The sequence below is a fragment of the Dreissena polymorpha genome, chromosome 14 (assembly GCF_020536995.1).
Source record: "Dreissena polymorpha isolate Duluth1 chromosome 14, UMN_Dpol_1.0, whole genome shotgun sequence".
Classification (NCBI taxonomy): Eukaryota; Metazoa; Mollusca; class Bivalvia; order Myida; family Dreissenidae; genus Dreissena; species Dreissena polymorpha.
In genome coordinates, this window is record NC_068368.1 from 41,486,958 (window position 1) to 41,510,082 (window position 23,125).

General features: G+C 33.2%; 3 protein-coding genes across 7 annotated transcripts in view; 1 reads left to right on the top strand and 2 right to left on the bottom strand.

The window, feature by feature from the left end:
* The window catches only part of LOC127858494 (dolichyl-diphosphooligosaccharide--protein glycosyltransferase subunit 2-like), a 227,138-nt gene that overhangs the window by 97,269 nt on the left and 106,744 nt on the right, over positions 1-23,125 (bottom strand). The gene's annotated exons all lie outside the window — the stretch shown is intronic.
* Positions 1-23,125, top strand: part of LOC127858496 (KICSTOR subunit 2-like) — a 217,081-nt gene that overhangs the window by 31,806 nt on the left and 162,150 nt on the right. The gene's annotated exons all lie outside the window — the stretch shown is intronic.
* On the bottom strand, positions 2,857-16,790 carry LOC127858503 (uncharacterized). The gene is made up of 4 exons (XM_052395700.1): positions 16,604-16,790; positions 12,849-12,913; positions 4,205-4,326; positions 2,857-3,254 (listed from the first exon to the last, which is right to left on the bottom strand). The coding sequence occupies exons 1-4, from the start codon at positions 16,668-16,670 to the stop codon at positions 3,131-3,133; spliced, it is 378 nt and encodes a 125-aa protein (XP_052251660.1). The 5' UTR covers positions 16,671-16,790; the 3' UTR covers positions 2,857-3,130.

Genomic DNA, 23,125 nt, shown 5'->3' on the forward strand with positions numbered 1-23,125 from the left:
CACCAGATATGAAGATTACCAAACGGTTACAGTAGATTACCAAACGGTTACAGTTGCAAAAGCAATTCTGGATTTTTTTCCTGTATCTATGTCATTAAGTAACAAAAAACAAGAAATATCTTAAAATATTTTCAGTTTGTGTGGTATAGAAATTCAAATTAAAAGAATAATTTTTATATCGATAAAACTCATTTTCAATGTAAAGAAGAGCGTTTATTTTCAAGGATACTGTAATGTTCAGAGATTTTCGTAATTTTGAACAGATGCTATAAATAACGTTTATTAAGAAAACTAAAATAATTTACTTATACTAGTATCAAGTAGAAAGTTTTATACAAACTTGTCATTTACCGGGATTTGTAGCCGAAATCGTTCGGGGGAAAGAGTAACAACGCAACCATTCGGCCACGCAGGACTTCTACCGCTTTTACCACTATCAATAAAATGTATGGGTGTTAAAATACCCACTTGTAGTATCATAATCATCAACACCACCATCATAATCAACAACATCTTTGTGTTGCTCGCCCCTGACCAATGAAAAGGTTGCATTAAGTTTCTTTTCGTTTGTTTTCCGTTCATTGTTCTGTCTGTGCTCATTCACTGGCTCATGGTTTTCCCTCTCTCTATTTTAAACTTATTGCAAATCTCGATTTATGTTCGGCTAAATAAAAAACTAAGAACAACATCTTTGCTGTTTTTGGCTGTTATTTATTTATCAGGATATGTTTGGTTGCATTAAGATAAACGTTTAATGCATATTTGTTATCATTTCTTATATTGCTGAGTATGACGTTTAAGCGTAGCAAAACTCCAGCGGCCACAGGTCCTTTAATGATGTTCATAAGTCTTTGGCCACAGCAAGACAAACAAATTACAAAAACAACCATTGAATGGTAAAACCGTCTTCCAATTGCCACATGATATATATTACTCGCATTATCAGCTACGAACTGTGTTAGTTGTTGCTATTGTTTGTTTTGCCATATGTCCTGTTACATTTTGAAATCATTGTCCTGCTGTTTTAATATCTGTTGTATATCATATATATCATGTAACGTTCTTTCTATATGTTGATGTTAAAAAAGGAGTTTCAGAATATTTTAGAGATTGCCTTCGGGCGGAGCTCTAAAATGACACAGTGCTTGAACATTTACACAGGGATTAACTTTATAGTATCGCAGATGTAATGAAAACAACAATGAAAGGGAGCATAACTAAAGTATTTGAAAATAATTATCTGTTCTACGTGTCGGTTCGTTCCGTACACATAAATTAAAAATAAAATTGTCAGCATTGACCCGATGCTGTAGATTTGAATATATGTGTTTAGGTAAAATAGGGAATCTTAATTATTTTACAGGTGTGGACTGTTTCATTAAATTTAATAGGGAATTTACTGTTATTAAAACCGTGCATGCAAACACAGTTGCAGAGAGGTCATATTGAGTCACTCTGTCCTTCCGTCGGTCTGTGCGCATATAATTATAAATGTGTGGAGCGAACTAGCCTCAATATCTTAAGCGATTCAATGGAGACTTTAAATATGTGCATAGAATTATTTGATCCTTGTTCTGAGAAAACTAGGCATAATGCATGTTCGTAAAGTGTCGTCCCAGATAAGCATGTGCAGTCTGCACAGGCTAATCAGGGACGACACTTTCCGCCTAAATTGGATTTTTGCTAAGAAGAGACTTCATTTAAACGAAATATGTCATAAAAGCGGAAAGTGTCGTCCCTGATTAGCCTGTGCGGACTGCACATGCTAATCCGGGACGACACTTAACGCACATGCATTATGCCCAGTTTTCTCAGAATGCGACTCATTTGTTCGCGAAGTCATGCACTTATTCCTGAGTAATTTGCATTTGAACATAGCCATTGATATGGCTGACATGTCCGGGATGAAGAATTGTGGTAAAATATTTAATGTTGTTAACAACACTACGGTGGTTTATGCTGTCAAAAGGTCCATGATGTATAACATTAGTATGGACTGTTGATGTCCATGGTTTTAAATTAAGCATTTCGTGGTTTAATATTTTTTACGTTTACAAATAAATTATTGCGGTCAAAACAGGCTTTTAAAACAGTGCCTATGAATGACGCTTCTCTTAAATAATAAATGCATTAATTGCTCAAAAAGGTTTTCTCATTTCTTAGATAAAATTTATGAGGGAAGACCAAAGGGAATTAAGTACTAAGTGCGGAGTATATTTTATGGAAATGTGTTCAAAAAATAGAAGACCGATGTTATCAGGATAGACGCATCAAAAGAGTGGTCTTTCTTTGTTAGACTTAAATTCACCAGCTGATAATGTTGGAATTACGCTATGTTTGAAATGTTCATTTTTAATAAGCACACATAATACAGTATCGTCCTTTTTCAAATGTAGTTCCAAGTAGAACAATGTTGACAACGCATGTTAACTGTAGCTTATCGATTAAACGTGTAAGTGCATTTCAAACGTAACATACGTTTTGAAATGAGTTTGTATAGTGTTCCTTTTCAACTTTTTGTATAGTGTTCCTTTTCAACTTTTCAACGTAATTCGAGCTATTTGGGCTGTTCGAATGGCGTTTTTAGATATAAACCAAGTACTTAATATATTCAAGGTCGAAATGGTGTCGTATGACTTTAATTGTTGTAATTTTTTTTTTGGCAAACATAGAACATTAAGTTTGATTAAAACACACATTTAGTGAGATAAGAGGTTTAGGTGTTAATACAACTATACATCCGTTTTTACAAGATATGTACACGTCAATGATGTTTTAAACTCGAGTGACCTTATGATTATGTAACTGTGTCAACTTATAGATAAATGCGCCCAGAAAAAATAAACTTGCAGTCGATTATACCGTACATCTTTTTTATTAGAATTTTAGAACAAATGCATAGTAAGACAGTGTAATTCAAAAATGTTGATGGTATTTTCCTCGTTATTTTAATTCTTGACATATTTGGGTTTACAAGTCCTAAAATATTAATACACTCAGTTAATCTTGACATTCGTAAATCATTTTTTCTTGCTTCAATTTGGTCGTACAGCGTGTTTTCTGTCTAGCGATCTGACTAGCGACGGGCTGCACGAGCAATGGTATTTTTTTTAAACACTGGTATACGTGGTCATGGTACTGGTATACGTGGCCATGGTACTGGGATACGTGGCAATGGGATACGTGGCAATGGTATACGTGGCCATCTTCTGAACAACCACCCTCGTTTGCGTTGTTTCTCAATTGTCCGTTGTCTAGGGTAAACAAAGATGTTCATTAAAATATAAATAACTGACACATTAACAGACTAATTTAACTTGTTGCAGTCAGTGTGGTAGTTTCTTGTTGAGTCGTGGGTTCTCTTTGAGTCGTGGTAATAGATATCGCGTGAAATAACGTGATAGAACGTCCCCACATTATGTAGTCGTTACGGAAAAAAGTTTTGACATGGTCACTATCGTTCTGATGATCAAGAATGCGACGAAAACAGGTCAATATTGTTATTCATCAGAGCTCTGATCAACTATTTCCTCTTTTTAAATTTTTTCATATAGTGTTTATTAATAACAGAAAAGCGTTTATTTATGAGTATTTTCCATACTACATCGTCTGTTGACATTTTTTCAAAAGAAATTAAACTTCTCTGCAAAGTCAGTTTTAATGCAATTTATAGTATGCAAATCTTGAAATTGGAATAGCCATTAAGAATGCATTGCTCAACAAGAAACCTATTTTCAAGATGGCAGTTTGACACCATCAACACAATCGAGTATTTATTATTATTACAGACAATTAACATTTGAAAAAACGAATATACAGACCAAAGGTTAATAATTATGTTTATAATGATTTATAGTCTTTATTTAAAGATATTTGTGATTTTACAACTAAATGAAAATTACCCACGACTCAACAAGCATAAAAAACTACTACTACTACTACTAATAATAATAATAATCATCATAATTATTATTATTATAACAATTTTAATAATCATAATAGTCATAATCATCATAATTATCATAATAATGGTAAATTATACTAACAATAACATGACAAATCTCGACAACTGTCGATGATTGGAGATGATGAAACAAACAAAAGTTTCTACATTACAAACTTTATAAACGTCAAAAAGTGGTTGTTCTCACAAATAGCTCGAAAACGTTCATATTTAAGTTCGAAAGAAATGCTGGTTACTTACCCCAAGCCGTCATCTTCATCATCCAAACAGGCCGCCATACAATATTCCTGTGACTCGCCCTCTTCAGCACATGCTTTCAAACATTCAATTACGTCTTTCTCATCGTCGGATTTCCCATCATCCTGTAGTTGTAGAAAAAAGACAGGAATTATCAGATCTCCAGGTATAAGGTCCTTTAAAACGTTTAAAATACTAATTCAAATGTTAATAAGTAGCTGCAATGAGCTGGAAGCTTAATCGATCACGACACCCACTTTTGAGTGTGAAATGGAATCGATCACTCTTTGATTGAAAAACTCTACTTAAAGCTTATTATTGACCAATTAATTGCTTTCCAGTTCATACATCATTACTATTTAAAATTTTAAACCTACAAATAATGTGTATATGCTAATGAAGGTGAAAGTTCATCTTTATCTAAATTTTGAAAGCTGAAAGGATGTGCACACTATTAACACAATCTGACAATTATTACGATATATATATATATATGTGTGTGTGTGTGTGTGTGTGAGGGTGTGAGTTTGTAAAACCTACCAACCGGGGAAAATCGTATGAATACACACCAACAAACCGGGGAACACCTACCAACCGGGGAATTCCCCGGTTGGTTTTAGGCGCAAATCTCTAATCTACGTGTATAAAATACCAAACTGTCAATTTAAATTAGAAATCCAACGCCTTCCCCGATTAGCGGGTTTGTGGCATGCACAAAATATACACAAATCTTGACCAAATTACAATCGAGTGTGTATCCAGGCATATAACAGTTCCCCGGTTGCGCTGTTTAAAAATCATACACTCGGTATTTATATCATTTAGTGAAAGTAAGTTGGAAAAATGGAGTTTCGAGCGAACAAACGCATTAAACTAAGGTAAGTTTTTTAATTATGTTTTCAACTTACAATTACTATTAAAAAGCGTTTTTATGTAAACGTTAAAGTAATACTGGAAGACGAATTCTAAAGATCGATTTATATAAATATCAATTGATTACAAAGCTTGTTTTACGGTACATATTTCACGAATATATTTTATAAATATACGTTAAACAAAGTAGAGCTCTAGGCAGTTTTTCGTTAGTTATATATATATATATATATATATATATATATATATATATATATATATATATATATATATATATATATATATATATATATATATATATATATATATATATATATATATATATATATATATATATATATATATATATATGTATATATATATTAGAGCTATCCTACTCACCCCGGCGTCGGCGTTAGCGTGAGCGTTGGAATGTTAATATTGCTTTTATATTTAGCATACTTCTTTACCAACATGACCCCAATCTATAAACAAGAGCAGACAACTGTAACAAGCATTTTGTAAGAATTATGCCCCTTTTTCCACTTAAAATATGCATATTATTGATAAATCTTTGTTAAAGTTTACGTACCATCGCAAATACTTTATATGTCCCTTGACATATTGCTTTTATATTTTGCATACTTCTTTACCAACATAACCCCAATCGATAACCAAGAGCAGACAACTGTAACAAGCATTTTGTAAGAATTATGGCCCCTTTTCCACTTAGATAATGCATATTATTGATAAATCTTTATTAAAGTTTGCGTACCACCTAAAATATTTTCTTTGCCCCTTGACATAAGGTTTCATATTTTGCATACTTCTTAACCAACATGACCCCAATCTATAAACAAGAGCAGACAACTGTAAAAAACATTTTGTAAGAAGTATGGCCCCTTTTTCACTTAGAATATGCATATTATTGGTTATTCTATGTTAAAGTTTGCGTACTACCTTAATATTTTTTTTGTCCCTTGACATATTGCTTTCATAATTTGCATACTTCTTTACCAACATGACCCCAATCTATAAACAAGAGCAGACTACTGTAAACAACATTTTGTAAGAATTATGGCCCCCTTTTCCACTTAGAATATGCATATTATTAATAATTCTTTGTTAAAGTTTGCGTACCACCTCAAATATTTTAATTGTTCCTTGACATGCTGCTTTCATATTTTGCATACTTCTTGACCAACATGACCCCAATCTATAAACAAGAGCAGACAACTGTAACAAGCATTTTGTATGAATTATGGCCCTTTTCCCACTTAGAAACTTTGACTATTTTGTTAAATTTTGTGTTTACATCGACTTTACTTCTAAAGTATCAAGGCTATTGCTTTCAAACTTCAAATACTTTCTTACTATCATGAGGGTACTGCACCTGGCAAGTTGAATTTTACCTTGACCTTTGACCTTGAATCTGAAAGTCAAATTAATAAATTTTGATTAAATTGCCATAACTTCTTTATTTAGGATCAGATTTGATTCATACTTTGACAAAACAACACTTACCCCCCCCCCCCCAAAAAAAAAAATGTTTTTGTTGTCCTTATTTTTTTTAACATGTTAAAAAAAAGCATTTTTTTTTCTTAAGACCGTCTAACCACCCGACCCAAGCTATTGCTATCAACCTTGAAATACAATCTTATTAGTTTGTTTTATGTCTTTACAAATGTTCAATACATATGTTTTGTGGAAACCTGAACTCAAAATCGTCTATAATGTACCACTTCTTTAAAACATAAGCGATCAATATGTTTGGTTTAAGCTTATTTATAACGACATAGTAACATATTCACAAGTTATATGACATTGACATTGGATCAATATGTTTCAATTATGGTCCTCTTCCAGTTAGAATATGACTATAGTACCTTGACCTTATTGAATATGAACAATTTCCCCATGGTGGCTTACTTTATACTGTCAAGCACTTGAATAGTCGAGCGCGCTGTCTTCTGACAGCTCTTGTTGTTTTTCTCATCGACATTTCCATTTTTACATTTAGTAGCCAAAAGGGTCCAAGTACCCTTGATTTCGCAAGAACGTACTGTTAGAATTACGTTGATCCACCAGGTTTTGAAGTAAAAACCGTCAATGATGTCATAGGTACAAATATTTTTGTATATGGTTATGTTTAAAGTCGTTTAGAAATTATAAAAGAACATCGTAGCCCCTTTCCATTAAAAAGAAGAAAACAAACATGGACTATTGGGTTACTTAATACTGGGAAGAAGTATGGAAGTAGCATAAAGATTTATTGATTATTTATGAATAAAACACTATTGGCGCCTATATCTAGCCTTCAATTATATGACCAAAATGATTATTAATATAAATTGTCTAAAAATATAAATATTTCAGACGAAGGAGTCTTGGCCACTGAGCCTTTTAAAAAAGGAGACTTTCTTCTCGAATACAAAGGGGCTCTGATAACACGAGTAAAACATGCACGGCAATTAGAAAAGGAGTATGAAAAGGGGGGGTTAAGGCAGCTTCATTTACTTTTTTAAATACAGAGACAAATCTTGCTGGTAACTACAAATTATCTTTACTTTGCACATCAAACGTTTAAATCACGCCATTAGAAGAAGAATTATCTTTAGTTTTTTCACCATAATAATTAAAAATGGCATGCGAGTTATTTTAGTTTAAAGCACCAGAAGTGTTTATTTAAATGTCTTATTCAGCATTGACGCTACCAACAATATATTTCATGAGGGTCGAATGATAAATGATGCCGAAAATGGAGACGCAAAACAAAAATGTGTAATGAAAATAGTTGAAGTCAACCAAACTCCCCATCTATGCACTTTCGCCGACAGAGACATTGCAATTGGCGAGGAACTCCGATATGATTATGGAGTACCAACACTTCCATGGAGAAAGGTACATTCTATTGTAAAGATGTCATCTGTGATGGATTTATCACTGATTTTTATCCCATTTTAAATTAGCTTTAAATGTCTTTTGAATTATTATTCTTATAAATATAGCCAATCAGTTTTATGATTACATTCATGTTCATTCATGAGTTATTCATTTTAAATACAGATATTCAAATATCTTTTTGCCGTAAATTAAAATGTTTAATCATTGAACGTCGTCAAGCTCTACTTTAATGCGGTCTGTCTGATAATGTGTATTTGTTATTTGAATTGTCAGAAATGCACGGAGCAAAAAATGGGTATGTTTCACAGTGATTTGTTATTACTACACATGCATTAATACAAATGCGTTGAACTAAATGGTTTCATGAATAACAAACTTTTTAACTCTGACTAAATTATGTGTTATACCATTTTTTTTTTTTTTTTGAATAGGCAACACACTGACTACTAGATCTATTGACAGCCAGGAACCAGGACAAACAACATCCGTACACACGGAAGAAAGCGATGAGACGGTTTGTAATATTTCACTATGTCGAAGCTACTAAGGGGTATTTTCTGGTTTGGTTTAGTCTTCAGTGAAATGGGCGTAATTTTGCCTTAAATTATATTGTGCCAATATTTATTCCGGGTGATGCTAATTGGTAAATGGGTTACGCGAATTTTAAAAGAATAAAATATTGTTTACCAGTTGTAGTGACTATGAACTACTTGTCTTTCAAAATCTTCATATACACAAAGAATTTAGAATTTACACCTGTCAATGAAACTGGTGAGCATGTGTATTAACCACTGTAGTCTATAAACATCGACTTCATCATAATCACAAAAAACGTTAATTATCGCTTATCCAAGAAGTGTAATATCATTAATTTTAATTTTCAGTATTAGACTTATACGCTGCCAATTACTGTGTATAAAACTCTGAGACATTAGGAAATTTAACTTGCGTGTTACATATGGACATTGGTTGATATTTTATCTTAACGACAAAAAAACAATAGCGTCTACTCGATAGTTTACTATACGATACATTCTGACATGGGTAAGAAAAGATAGTTCATTTTATACCCACCACCGCACAATACATACAGGATTTACCGTGAACCACAGTCCGTTCACCAGTTCTTTTTCCTTCCAACACATTTGTCCAGAGAAGTACAATACCTTTCATTTAACCGTGCATACGTTTTGTCTTATTAGTATCTGTAAAAAATATTCATTGTATACTTTTTCGAACTTTGATAACATGTTTGGAACAACCTGGTATATGTTATGACATGCTACGTCGGTGTATTCAGCCAATCTTTAAAAAAGTAATTGTTTGATTCATAAGGCAAAATAATGTTTCCAAATTTGTCGTGTGACATCGATGTCATTATCAGGTGCCGTAAGTACCTGGACGCTTTTGTCGAAATTTGCTATGAAAAATTGTACTGAAGTATATATATTTAATATGAATATCTTACACATGGCAGTTAGCGACGTCATATGGTGTTTGATTATCCATGTACAGAAAAGGGTACTTCCAATACCAGGAGAACAAAACAAGCAGCCAAAAAGCAATGGAGTGAAAACGAAAAAGGAGCTGTTCACAGACACTGATCGTTTTTTGATTATGGGTAAATTACCAGGGAAAAAAGAAATACTTGCATGTATTGAAAGTGAGAATGACCTTCACAACAGAAGTTGGAAAAATGTCAAAGACTTTTGCAGAAATTTAATTGAAACAAAAAAGCGACGGGGACTTTTAACTTAAAAAAATATTACACATATAATGCACGTTTAGGAGAATACGTTAAAGGATGAAGTTGCCACTTTTTTTTGTGTTTTCTTGTTCTATATACCCTTTTCGAAAAAGATATATGTGTGCTTATTGTATTTGAATGTTTTATTAATACGGTTCAGTCAAAAACGATATTTGTTAATAATCATATCGCCGAACAAATTAGGATTGGTATATAGTTCGGCCAAAGAGTGTTTCTTTGTACTTTCTATTACGAGTTTCTACGAGTCACTCACTATACAAGTTATTTTTTACCCTAAACTTGGTGAATATGAATGAATATAGCAAACATGATAACAAATCAATCTAGAAGGCTAAACGTTCAGAGAAGGCACAAAAAAATTCAGTCGGATAAATGGAAACAAACATTTTGTTCATGCATAACAAACAAACACTTTTAGATGTAATAAGATAAATGTAAATAACATAAAAAACTACTGCTAAACTACTGCTACAATATGAAGAATACAAATGAATATTTTTTCAATTTTACAAAATTTGTTTTGAATGACAGGTGTCTGACTTGCAGTTGAGTACTTAATAGTTATTTTAAAGTAAAAATTTACCAAAATGTAAATTATTGCGTAAATATCGCACTAGAATTGATTAAATAGTTGTAAAATATTACAATAATTTCCTACACATTTGTTTTGCGTGTTGATATTCACATTAGCTATCAATTCACATATTTGCTTTGTGTATATAATTGGTATTTTTTATATGTTTTTCATATCAAAATTGCTTGATCTACAAAAATTCACGAGGAGTTATGCATTTTTTCCCATGTTTTTACTTGAAGTTTATAATTCAACGACGATGAAAATTACTAAGATGCCAGATTTAGTTATGTTTTTGTCTCATTTATGGTTAAAGATCAATTAACATACCCATTTCCCAGACTAAGATATTGTTAAAACAATTTATCGCGTTTGCGACTGACCTCTTTTATGCATTCTAACACAAGCTATTTACTTGTTGTTTTCGAAAACTCTTCATATACACACACTTGAACAAGCTGTAGATTACCTAGAACAAAACATATTTGAAACATATATTTATATGTGATATGTAAATGCATGCACAAAGCTAATAACTAATCATGTTTATACACTTTGCGATATGATGCTATAATGTCGGTTGTTTTAAGTGATTAATCATTATGTTAACCATGTTATCTGCCATCTGGAATGTAATTAAGTGTTTTGACATGTATGCGAAATTGATCTTGTTCGATTTGGTGCTGTATATTCAGAATTGAGTCACACTGTTATAATTTTCCTGTTGGTACATATTATTTTTAAGTTTGCACCAACAAGGGTCTAACAATTGATCCACATGTGCACTCCCAGTAAGTTTATATACTATAATGTAAGTGATTTAAAATAATATTAAACTACGTGTTTGATAAGTGTTTGCTTTGGTTCATATTTAATTAGTAGTGTTTTGTAGTGCCTCGCCACATTCGTTGTAAAACGTTCATGGTTGTTTAAAGTTACAGATTTTATTATTTTTGAAAATGCAATAAATGTATTTAAGAGACAATTTAAGTGAAGCGGAAGTTGCCATGCGTGTGAATGAATTTTCTGATGTTTACCTGTTTCAGGGGATTAAATGCATGAGTTATTTTATAATGTCAGAGTAAGGAAAAAGTAAATTTACCCTACTCAATCTACATGCATATAGGCAGTTCTACTTTTAGGATAAAAAACTTCATAGTACGTGACAATCGTGAATGCTTTTTTCTGATGGAAAAAAGGAATTAAACAAATAAGCCGGCTTCCCCTCTCCTTCATTCGGTTTGACAAATAGCGTGGCCTGAAAAAAATAACATTATTTTTTAGTTTTAAGAACGAATTGTATTCATTTGTTGATTAATTGCACCATGATTGTTATAGTATAATGCAGCACTTGCATGCTTGTAGTCGGCTTATAGCTAATGAAGTCATAAATGTATTGTTTGATTTGCGTTTTGTCTCTTATGCTTATTTTGATGTGAATAATATTTGAGTCAATCAAATAAGGCATTTTTGTATAACTTATATAAGGTCATATGATAAACATATTTAATTTAAATATTGTTTCATACATATTCTTTTCAATTTGTGTACTAACTTAAATATTATCCATGAACGTGCACGCCATTGTCCTATTAACAACGGTACCATGATTACACACAATTACCCCTGTTGGTAAACGCAAATTTCCCGTTAGACATTATTGAAGTTCCACGGTAATAGCGCGCTTAAGTTCCTCTCTTGGTTAACACAATTCCCCTGTTGGCACACATTAAAGTTCCACGGTTGGTACGCACATAGTACCCCTGTTGGTATACACCGTTCCCCAGTTAGAACACATTGAAGTGCCACAGTTGGAACGCACTAAGTTCCCCTGTTGGTATACACCATTCCCCTGTTGGTACACATTGAAGTTCCACAGTTGGTACGCACTTAGTACCCCTGTTGGTATACACCGTTCCCCAGTTGGCACACATCGCAGTTCCTCATTTGGTACGCACATAATTCCCCGGTGTGCATGTAAAATTTTCTTTGATTTATTACCCTATTTATCATAATTTTTATGTCAAAATCGTATTTTAGGTTCGAAACTTGTCTGTTCTTTATCACTTTCAGCTTTCTAGAACATGTGGAAATGGTGGTCCCCGGTTGGTAGGTTAAGAACACATTTCCCCGGTTGGAAGGTTTTACAAGTAGGTGTGTGTGTGTGTGTGTGTGCGTGCGTGCGTGCGTGCGTGTGTGTGTTTGTGTGTGTGTGTGAGGGTGTGTGTGTGTGTGTGTGTGTGTGTGTGTGTGTGTGTGTGTGTGTGTGTGTGTGTGTGTGTGTGTGTGTGTGTGTGTGTGTGTGTGTGTGTGTGTGTGTGTGTGTGTGTGTGTGTGTGTGTGTGTGTGTGTGTGTGTGTGTGTGTGTGTGTGTGTGTGTGTGTGTGCGTGCGTGCGTGCGTGCGTGCGTGCGTGCGTGCGTGCGTGCGTGTGTGTGTGTGTGTGTGTGCGTGCGTGCGTGCGTGCGTGCGTGTGTGTGTGTGTGTATAATATCACTGTACTTCATTAAGCACTCAACCGTGTAGTTTAAAGACCTATCTCTACTTCACCTCGTTCGTTGCACGAGCAGCGGCATCTAAAATCTCTTGGTCAATTTCTTGGTCAATCTCATCATCTGTAATGGACAAGAACGTATTTATATGTTTGCTTATCCGTTGTTTAGCGTTGTTAGGGTTACCGAGAGGTACGAAATTATGCTCGGAGTGTTAACATTGCTAACAGTGGTTATCGTTGTACCGATTTTACTGAAACAATCCAATAAATTCTCTGTTCTTGAAATAAAGCATTGCCATGTCTGTTTCATTATTTTCCAAAGTGCGAAAACTTAATTAAATAGATAATTATTCAATAATATTTTACAATTTATGATTCTACGAAAAAAAATTATAGTGTCAAAATGTGAATAATACACTATTAAAACGTTTTTTTCACATAAACAGTGTGTACTAATTGTTTTCTGGCTAATTGCATATTATTTATTTCGACATGTTTTCTTAGAAGTAGTTATGGCAACAATAAAAATAAAGTAACTTGTAATCAGCTGATGAGATACGAACGATATTTACGTAAACTGACGACCAATTTACGTAAAGGTCACTGGTATGCATTAATATATCAGGTTACTTTAATTTACAATCAGTCCATCAGTATACATGTTCAACACAACACATAGTAACATATATTCAGTCACGAAATGATATCAGTATTGAATTTCATAAGTTGTTCAATAAAGTATCAATACGCGAAAAGATCTTGGATTACAGCATTTATAATCTATTAAAAATATTATAACGATAACTTAAAACAACAAAGACGAATAAACAAAAAAGCGAGAAGACAAGTATAAGTAATAAATTATAAACACTTAATCATAATACGTTTTATACATGTTTCTTTCACTTAAGGTTGTATGTACAACAATGGCTAACGTTCTGTTGGTTTGAATTCTGTTGTTACTTGAATTATCAGAATGCATTTATTCAATAACCTCAATGATGTTTGGTCTTTTGCAGTAATATTTATTTATATAAAATTTTCTGATATCATCATATAAAGACCATTCTAATAAAAATGCTCTTCATCCTGTCGGACATTTTACTTCTTGAAAAGGTATAGATTAAGGTTTATGCTATCTACCTGATTAAATTTCTAATCTATGAGATGAAACCTTTAATCTACAAAGATCAAATCTTAAAGTGATATTATGGTATTTTTCACTGTTGAATTGAGCTGAAAAGAATTAAAAGGTCAAAAGAGTAGTTAAAATGTGGTAACTGACCAATTATCTGAAAATCATCTTGATACCAGTTGTTAAAAAAAATATATTATATTCGATATTTTTCATGACTGTACAGTCCTCTTATTCGAGCGGAACTGTCTTTTTATTAGGATCGGAGTTAGTGTTCGTGTGTCGTATGAACGAATCTGCACTTAAACTAAATTTAGATTCACATCGTACATCGAATCATTTCTGTCGTCAGTTGTCAAAACGAAAGTACGGTTGATATTCAAATGCATTATTTTTCTCTTTCCTGGATATTGTTTTAGTATGTTGATGCTGCATTAACAAATATAAGTGTATATGTAGTGAAAACACCAAAAAATAAACAACGGTTGCGATTGACACCTATAAACATAGCATATACTGTTAGATGCGCATACTATCACTTTAACTTATTTATACTGACATGTTTAAAGTAAAGTTTCACTTCATCTTTACAAAACTGATTGTTACTTATTGCTCTTAACGAATTATAATGTTCTGACATCTAATTTTGGATAAATGTATATTTTAGCTAGACTTTACCAAAAATAAAAAATAACACTTTTCACCGCCTACACCTTGCTTTGGCCATGCATAATGTACACTAAACCTGCAAAAATGTGTGTTTGGTTTATTTATTGAAACTCACACATGTGAATATACATGTAGTTAACATTATTGTGATCTTCTTACTAAATACATGTTAAGCCAATACCGTATTACATGAATGCCTATTTTAGTTGTCAAGGAGTGTTTTGCAAGTTCCATATATACACCATAAGTATGTTTGAATTAAGTAGTAGTTTTTTTGTTTTGAAAAAAAGTGGACTCTTTTAATTGCTACTGACTAATTTAAGCCAAAGATTTTTACCTATAATTTAAAATTGGTAAAAGAAGCTGAACAAACCACTCTGATTTGGTATGTATTGCAATCGCTGGATAATTTGCTAAAAATATGTTAAGCTTTAAAACAGCCTTCGAGGATTGGCCTGCAAGTGTTTCAAAGTTATTTTCATAAGATCATCCTGTATTGAATATGATTTCTATAATGAAAATGATTTAATAATTTTTTATGCTTGGTTTTTGTACAAAAATGTAATATCACTCCTTCGCTGTCCCCTCTTTAAAAAAAGCTATAACATTTGTTTTATTTGTGTTAACACATACTTTCTACATATAAACATATTCCTCCCACAAATACAAAACATTGATTAGTATAATAATAGTATAATTTATAATTTATAAAAAATTCTGTGAATCTCATTCTCATGCCTTTTTGGATTAGAATTAACAGTTTCTTAATGCTCGCTAGTCTGCTACGGTAGACAACATTAATATGAAAAACTAATCACAGCCCCTAAGAAAACAACACATATGAATTGTTTATTGAAACACAATCTTCACACAGCGTTCAACAATCCGAATAGGAAAACCAATGTTCCAGTTAATATAGCTAAGAGGTCGTCCGAATAATTGCTAACCTTTGTTACAGGGACAACATTTTAAATCCTGCTTCCATTCTGAATATAAGGTCCATGTAGTTTGTTTTATTTGTCAGTTGTTCAACACTAGAGATAACACTAGAACATACAATATTATATTTATATCAACATTGTACTTATTTATAAACAGCGTATACGTATGTTGTTATTATTATATTAAAGTCAGAACACTCTCTCATTCATTGCTAATAAATGATTCTCCGGGACAGTTGAATATGCGCGATAGATTTTGTTTATTCTCGTTTTCAAAGATTTTTATAAACTTCACAAACAATACAGTCAATTTCAATATAACTATGTTATTATGAAAACAGTGTGTTCTTTTAGCAATAACAACCGAAGATATCTTGGTAAAGAATACTAAATGTTGTTTGGCGATGCACTTTTCCGAATAGCTTAATTTACACAACATGCTGCACAGAGACGCGTTTCATTTAACCCATTTATGTCTAGTGGACTCTCCCATCTTTCTTGATTGGATCAATTTATTTCCAAAATAGGGATGTCTAGTGCATTTATTTTTATATTTAGAATATTTGTCACAGAAATTCCTTTAAACAAACAGCGCGAACCCTGATGAGACGCCGCATCATACGGCGTCTCATCTGGGTATCCGCTGTTTGCCAAGGCCTTTTTTGTAGACGCGATGCATAAATGGATTAAACTACATATATAGCTCTGGTTAATATTAATTTATTAATATGTGTAAACATAATTCAAACTACTCAAATAAAATTGATATAATTTGTTTACAAATTCACACATATATAATGGCTCAAAGTAAATATTTTTGATACATGGGGAGTATTCCGCTTTTATCTTTCTATTAATAATGTCGAAATGTCCCTATGCAAATCAACAACAAAAATGAACTTGTGTATTGATCATGCCCTATATCCTTTTGCACAAGATAAATAAATATAAAATAAATAAATAAATATATATATATATATATATATATATATATATATATATATATATATATATATATATATATATAATTAGTTAATTAACAAAAAAGACAAACAAAGGCACATACCTGTTGGTAAGGCCAAGGATGACCAGACCAGCAACACTGTCAAAGATCCTAGGAGGAGTAGCTTCATCTTTAGATTGAAACTTCACCAAAACGGATTGAATTTACCTTGCAGCAACGGGTAATTTATACTAATCTGGAAAACATACACTGAACAAGAACGAGTCAGTCATTGACGAGCACGTTATTTCGTATACTTCAGACACTGGTACATATTTTGATTACGCCTTATTCTAATCCAATCGCGTTATTTCGTATACTTCAGACGCTGGTACATATTTTGATCACGCCTTATTCTTATCCAATCGTTGTATTGAAATGCGGATTCGGGGTGGTGATTTGCAAAAGCTACTGAATCACGTGACCAAAGGTAAGTGACTAACATGTTGTTTTGTATATTTCAGAGTCTTGTACAGATCTTGATTACGTCGAAATATTTTTTAATCTTACATAGGAATCAGGTTTCGAGTGTTTTGAAACTTTTGTAACCAATTACGATTTGCTATTATCAAAAAGGAAGTTTTAGTGGTATAGATGTTAGGAGATATTTTGCCGAAATTAACAGCAGCCGTGGCGTCTCGATACACGGTACGAGCTCGATGTTTAGATGACTGCTCAAGATACCGACATATTTCAACAAAATCAACATACATTAACACGAAATAAACGTATCATGAATGACTGATTTTTACTTTCTTTATCACTAATTAATTTGCTTGAACAATTTTAAGAATAAAGCAATATGATCAACACAGAGTAAGTAGAGTTTATTTTCTACATTTAAACCGAAGGCTAGCGGGTACAGCTGGTATGAAAATGTAAAAATAACAGTATTTGCAACGGATGTGGCATTGAATTTTACCTGCTCATGGTTCGCTGGTATAACCGTTGCATACAATAAAGAATCTAATTTCGCTGAACATGAATATTATAAAAGCACCAGTGGACTTTCATATGACTTTCTATGGGACCTAACGTTTCGACAGGAAGGGCGCTTATGTGCAGTTTGAAGCTGTGAACATTATCCATATACGCCCGCAGTATAGTCACGAGTCTTACTCCCATAATTTGTATACTGCCTTTAAAAGCATGTGTTTGACTGTTGTGTGTTGTACTATGCCTCGGAATCCTTGTTTGAGATAAAATGTAAGGTTCAAGGTCCGTTTCATACCCGTAGCCAGAGAGGGGGGACAAGGTCCGTTTCATACCCGTAGCCAGAAAGGAAGGTATGCGTTCAGTGCGTTTGCGCCCAATCTTTTTTGACGAGTAAAATAAAATTGTGCTATAAGTTGCAACCAACTTTATTTGACGCAAAAACGGTTATTTTTTTTTCCATGACCACAGTGAGTCTTCGTATTAAAACGTTAAAATGATATTGTATTCAATATGCAACCGACAGGTAACCATATAATTAATTTCTCGATTAAGTCATTCCCCAGATAGCGCGTGATTTTTATTTACAATTTTTAACCTTAGAATTGTTGAAATCAACAGAAGTATTGATAGCAAAATATGAGAAGATCTAGGAAGCCGGTCCCCGCAAAATGGAAATGGAATCTTTGTTATAAATGGATATTTGTTTTCTGTATAATGTATAATTATTAACCTGGCACTCTAATCCGTAAAAAATCGATACTTATTTATAGATATTTTAAAAGTAAATGGTTGTTTTGTAACTTTTGTCATCGTTATTTATGTCTGTTAAAGCCATAACTTTAATCGCTTTATAATAACAAAATGATGAAGCCACGACTTATAACAATTACACATTGTGCACAGCATTTTCGACAGACTGCGTTGTCTTTTTGTTATATCCCCGTTTAACCATTTTCGGATCCCCTAAATGGTTTTCCATCAACAAAACTATCAGCTATGATCAAGACGGGCTAATTTTGTTGTTGAATGACAAGAAAACACATCATTTCTACAAAGCAATGTAGCTTTTTTGTAGATTACCAACACTTAATGGCATCTGTTCTACTCCACAAACATAACTTTCCACAATGTTTAAATTACGTCAAACTTGACACTAGGAATGTGCTACTCTCAAACAGTTGTTATAATGAATTTAAAACGTTATAACATATGATCAGGTGGACGTTAACGTGTAATGTTCATCAACTGTGATGGATCTTGAGCATATACTTGGCAAATAAGTACATATTTTTTCTTCGAAGTCCTGGTATACATTGTTAAGGACTTTGAGACCATAGGGCATGTAGTTTGTGGTTATAGGGTCTTAATGAAGCCTTAAGTGGTATATTTTTCTGAAATTCGTTTAGAAAAAGAAAAATAGTTATTTTTTTTAAAGTAACCAGTCATACCATCTTGATTTCTTTTTAGTATTGATGCAGATTAGAGAAGACCAAGTTTTGCTAATCAGTGTTTGTTGTAAAATACACTATTAGCACGCTTAGAGCAATGCTTACCCTCTGGTACAATCCATGAAAAACAAGTCAAATATTTGTATTTAATTTGCTCGATTGATGAATGGTAGAATGTTGGAATGGTGAAACACACCAATTTTATCAAGATTCAAAGATTCCATTAAATAATGATAGTTAATACCGTTCTTATTTGATTTAACATTCTATAAATTTTTTGTTGCAAAGTGTGTGCGCGCATACTAGTGTCGCGATAAACACCGTATAAAATTATCTATATCCGTGACTGATCAAAAATGTGGTTATTGAAAAACGTGGTGGGGAATACATGTATGCTATATCATATTCATGTCGATCAGTCACTGTTTATGGTCAATGAAAGTGAAATTTCATATAAAAATGCTCTATAACTTCAGTCTCTAAATACAGTTAAAAAGTGACCAGAATGCAGAGGGGTACATCCCCTCCCGTACATATCCCCTTAGCCACTTCGTTGCTCAATAACAATCGGCGATGGCAAAAATTCGCACCCCCCCTTTTCAAAACCCTGGTTACTGGCCTGCGTTTTATGGTAAAGGTTAATACGAGAGTAACGTTATTATTAAACATTGATATAACGACATATATACAGTGCATGAAATGAGTTATAGAATGCTAACATTATTTCATCCACATTTGAACTAAGTATCTAACACAAAATCTTGTAATAAGCTTCCAGCAGAAAACCACAAGAACAGAAAACTAAATCTTAATTGTTTACGTTTTGACAATTGCAAAAAATAAATATATTAACATCCAGCATAACGATATAATTTATTGAACATTGTGTATTATTGCAATATGAAATGTATGTGAATTAGTTTAATTAATGTGAAGTTCATTTAATTCATATTTCGTAGTATCGTTTGTTTTGTTCTGTTTGTAAAACATTGTCATTGTTTTGTGTAGGTCTTTTCCGTCATGGCTATATTGGTCAGCGTCAATAAATACAATTAAACCTCCACGGCTTTGATTGAATGATGTGCCCCCAATCCCCACACTCACTACACATCGCATGTCTCGATTGTCGTTATGTCGAATAATTCGATATCTCGATATAAATATTTGTCCAGAGTTCCGATTTTACATGTATTTACTGTGGTTTATCTCGAAGTGCGAATAACTGTCACAGTGTCGGCAAAGGTGAGAAATTTTTTCTTTGATACTTTACCGTCCCGCTTCGCCCGGCTGCTCCCGATACTGTGCGCTAGATAATTGATCCGTTAATTGCATAAATGACCACACGTGTGTAATGTCGTTAGCCATTAACATTTGAGTAAGGCTTTTCACTTTATAACCTGTGGGTTTATTTTATACTGTACTAATAATCGATTGAACTTTGCATTTCAAACTACAACATGTACATGTACAGTTCAGTATTCCGGAACGTGATTTATGCATGTTCAGATGAAAAACACTCGTCTTGATTGGACGTCAATTGCATCATAACTTTAAAAAGGATCATTGCCGGATGTTTTCTCGGCAGTTTAGAAAATGATTACCGTATGTGTTCATGCAATTCAGTAATACTTAAAAGGTCATTTAAAGCATTTCAATAGCAAATGTAAGCGTGCCTCGTAAAAACGCGTATATCAGGTAATAGATAGGGTAGTAGAGAGTATTATGCCACACGGTAACGGCTTAAGTTACACCACTTAGGAGGTATATAGATGTTAAAAACAAGGTAAATTTTCGTCTCATTTTTTCTTTGAAAACGCCTAATTGGATATCTCGAACACTCGTTATCTCGATATTTTTTCTTGAGGCCGCTGACTTCGAGATAACGAGAACTTAAGTTTCTCACTTAGCCGATACCCTCTCTTTTGCGAGCGAATTGTTAATAGAGGCGTAACAAAATGTACATTGAACATTAATGTTTCCTGACACCAATCGGATGAGGTTCAATAAGGACCTGGGGTGCCATAACAACAATTTTATTTCACTTTACGAATTTAAAGTGTAAACGCTCTGGTGCTGACAAATGAGTGAATTGTTAATGTGAACCCGCCCCCTCCACACACACACAGTTTTTCTCTAGAGGGTTGAGTGTTAAAGAGGCCTTTTCACAGATTTTGGCATTTTTTTACTTATTCATTAAATGCTTTATATCGATAAATGTAAACATTGGATCGTAAAAGCTCCAGTAAACAATCAAGAATAAAATTAAAAAAAGGAAAAGAACATTGCCCGGACCATGTTTCGAACCAGTGACCCCTGGAGTCCTGCCAGAGTCCTGAAGTAAAAACGCTCTAGCCTACTGAGCTATTCCGCCGAGAACACATACTTGACGTATTTTATACCTTATATAAGCAATCTTCGTAGTTTCACAAAATTTAACGACAAAAACAGAACTCTCCAAATTATTCAATCGTTTCGCGTTGCAACGCTTTATAATTTTTAGGTTTTAAAATCGTCAAAAGATGCATATAATGGCTCTATTAGACCATGGTAAATGTTCAGTATTACTGTTTCCTCACAAATATCATAACTAAAACGAAAATTTGCGAATCTGAAACAACTTTTTTCAATTTTGTCAATTTACCAAAGCGTGAAAAGATCCCTTTAAAGTATAGTATGCGTTTAACCTTAAAGGGACTGTCAACCACGAATGACGATAAAAGAAAAGTTCTAAAATACTGTATTTTTTACAATTATTAGTTTATATTTATTAAAATATCACGACTGGTATATGACATTATTTGAAAAAAGTTTATATTTTCAGTATATTTGGTATAAAAATTACGCGATGTGAAGTCGAAAGTACATCGCGAAAAAAGGTGACATAACGATATACACACTATAAATAACGCTAGTAGATTGATCATTTTCTATATAAGATATATACAATTCTCAACGCATGCACAATTGGCATTCCTGGGTTTACCACGTGACGATGATGATCAATCTACTGGCAGTATTTATAGTTAACTGGTAGTTACCTGGTAGACATACCCAGTACAATTTATCACCAAATATACTCAAAATATGAAAACTTAACAACTTTTTTCATGTAATGTAATATTCCAGTCGTGATATTTTAATCAATAAAAACTAATAATTGTAAACAAATAAGGTATTTTACAACTTTTCTTTTCTACGTCGTTGTGGTTGACAGTCCTTTTAACGTATGGTATACAATTGTTAAATGCTTAACACTCGGTTTACATCGTTGAATAGAGAATGCCGCATTCCTATCCCTTGATACAGAATTCAATATTAATCAATTTTGGTTAGAACGTAGGACATTTTCTCATTTGATTTGTTATTACTATAGAACATAATCTGGTCTTGACAGCTAGGCCGAAAAAACACAATTGTGGTTGTGTAACATTATTTTCCAATTGAACACAGTAACTATTTATCAGATATACGCTTTATTGGTAGAGAATGGACATACTTATTCGTGAATACACACGATGCTTTGTCCGAATAAGAAACTGGGTTTCCTCAGTTACCGTTAAAGAGGGATCGCCCACCATGTCAAATTCATGACTGGGTTTATTCATGCAAGGCAAGTCTCTCTTGATCGCACTGACTCCGAAAGTTTTACCTCGGACAGTGGGGCGAAGAGAGTTACAGGAGCTCGTGCCTTCAGAAGCTAGCCCCAAAGGTCGTTCACTATGTGTGCCTTTTATATGGATTTTTAAATTCAAAACAAAAATAAGCAATATCGCAATCCGGCTTATATGCCGCTTTAAGGCGCATCAAAATAGCATAAAAATCGCAAACTCTTGAAATAGAATAATTTCCGCGCTGTGTACCTTGTTTAATATCGCAAATCAATCGGAGAACGCATGAACACCGGGGATTAATGGTGCGCTAGGGTTAAAATGTTCTCAGATAACATATCCTGGTCAAACTCTAGCAAGATGCACTTGAAGTTCCGTCCGTCCGCTTCCTTTTCTGGTCTTTCTCATCCAAAACAGACCAGAATGTGCACATGGAAAATCTCATTTATTTGCCAAGTAATAAAATTTACTATTTACAATACACTACAACATGTAATTGTACAGTAAAAACTATCAATATAAGTATATCTCGGACACATACAATCCAAAGCTGTCAAACACGAAGGTCATGATGACCCTAAGGCGCACACCTG

What these genes read in the sequence shown, in the direction of transcription:
- LOC127858503 (XM_052395700.1), bottom strand. Translation starts at nt 16,670, where the DNA reads ATGAAGCTACTCCTCCTAGGATCTTTGACAGTGTTGCTGGTCTGGTCA. An exon ending in ATCCTTGGCCTTACCAACAG is followed by an intron (nt 12,914 to 16,603) that starts GTATGTGCCTTT and finishes TGTCCATTACAG; the next exon opens with ATGATGAGATTGACCAAGAA. An exon ending in CTGCTCGTGCAACGAACGAG is followed by an intron (nt 4,327 to 12,848) that starts GTGAAGTAGAGA and finishes CTACAACTACAG; the next exon opens with GATGATGGGAAATCCGACGA.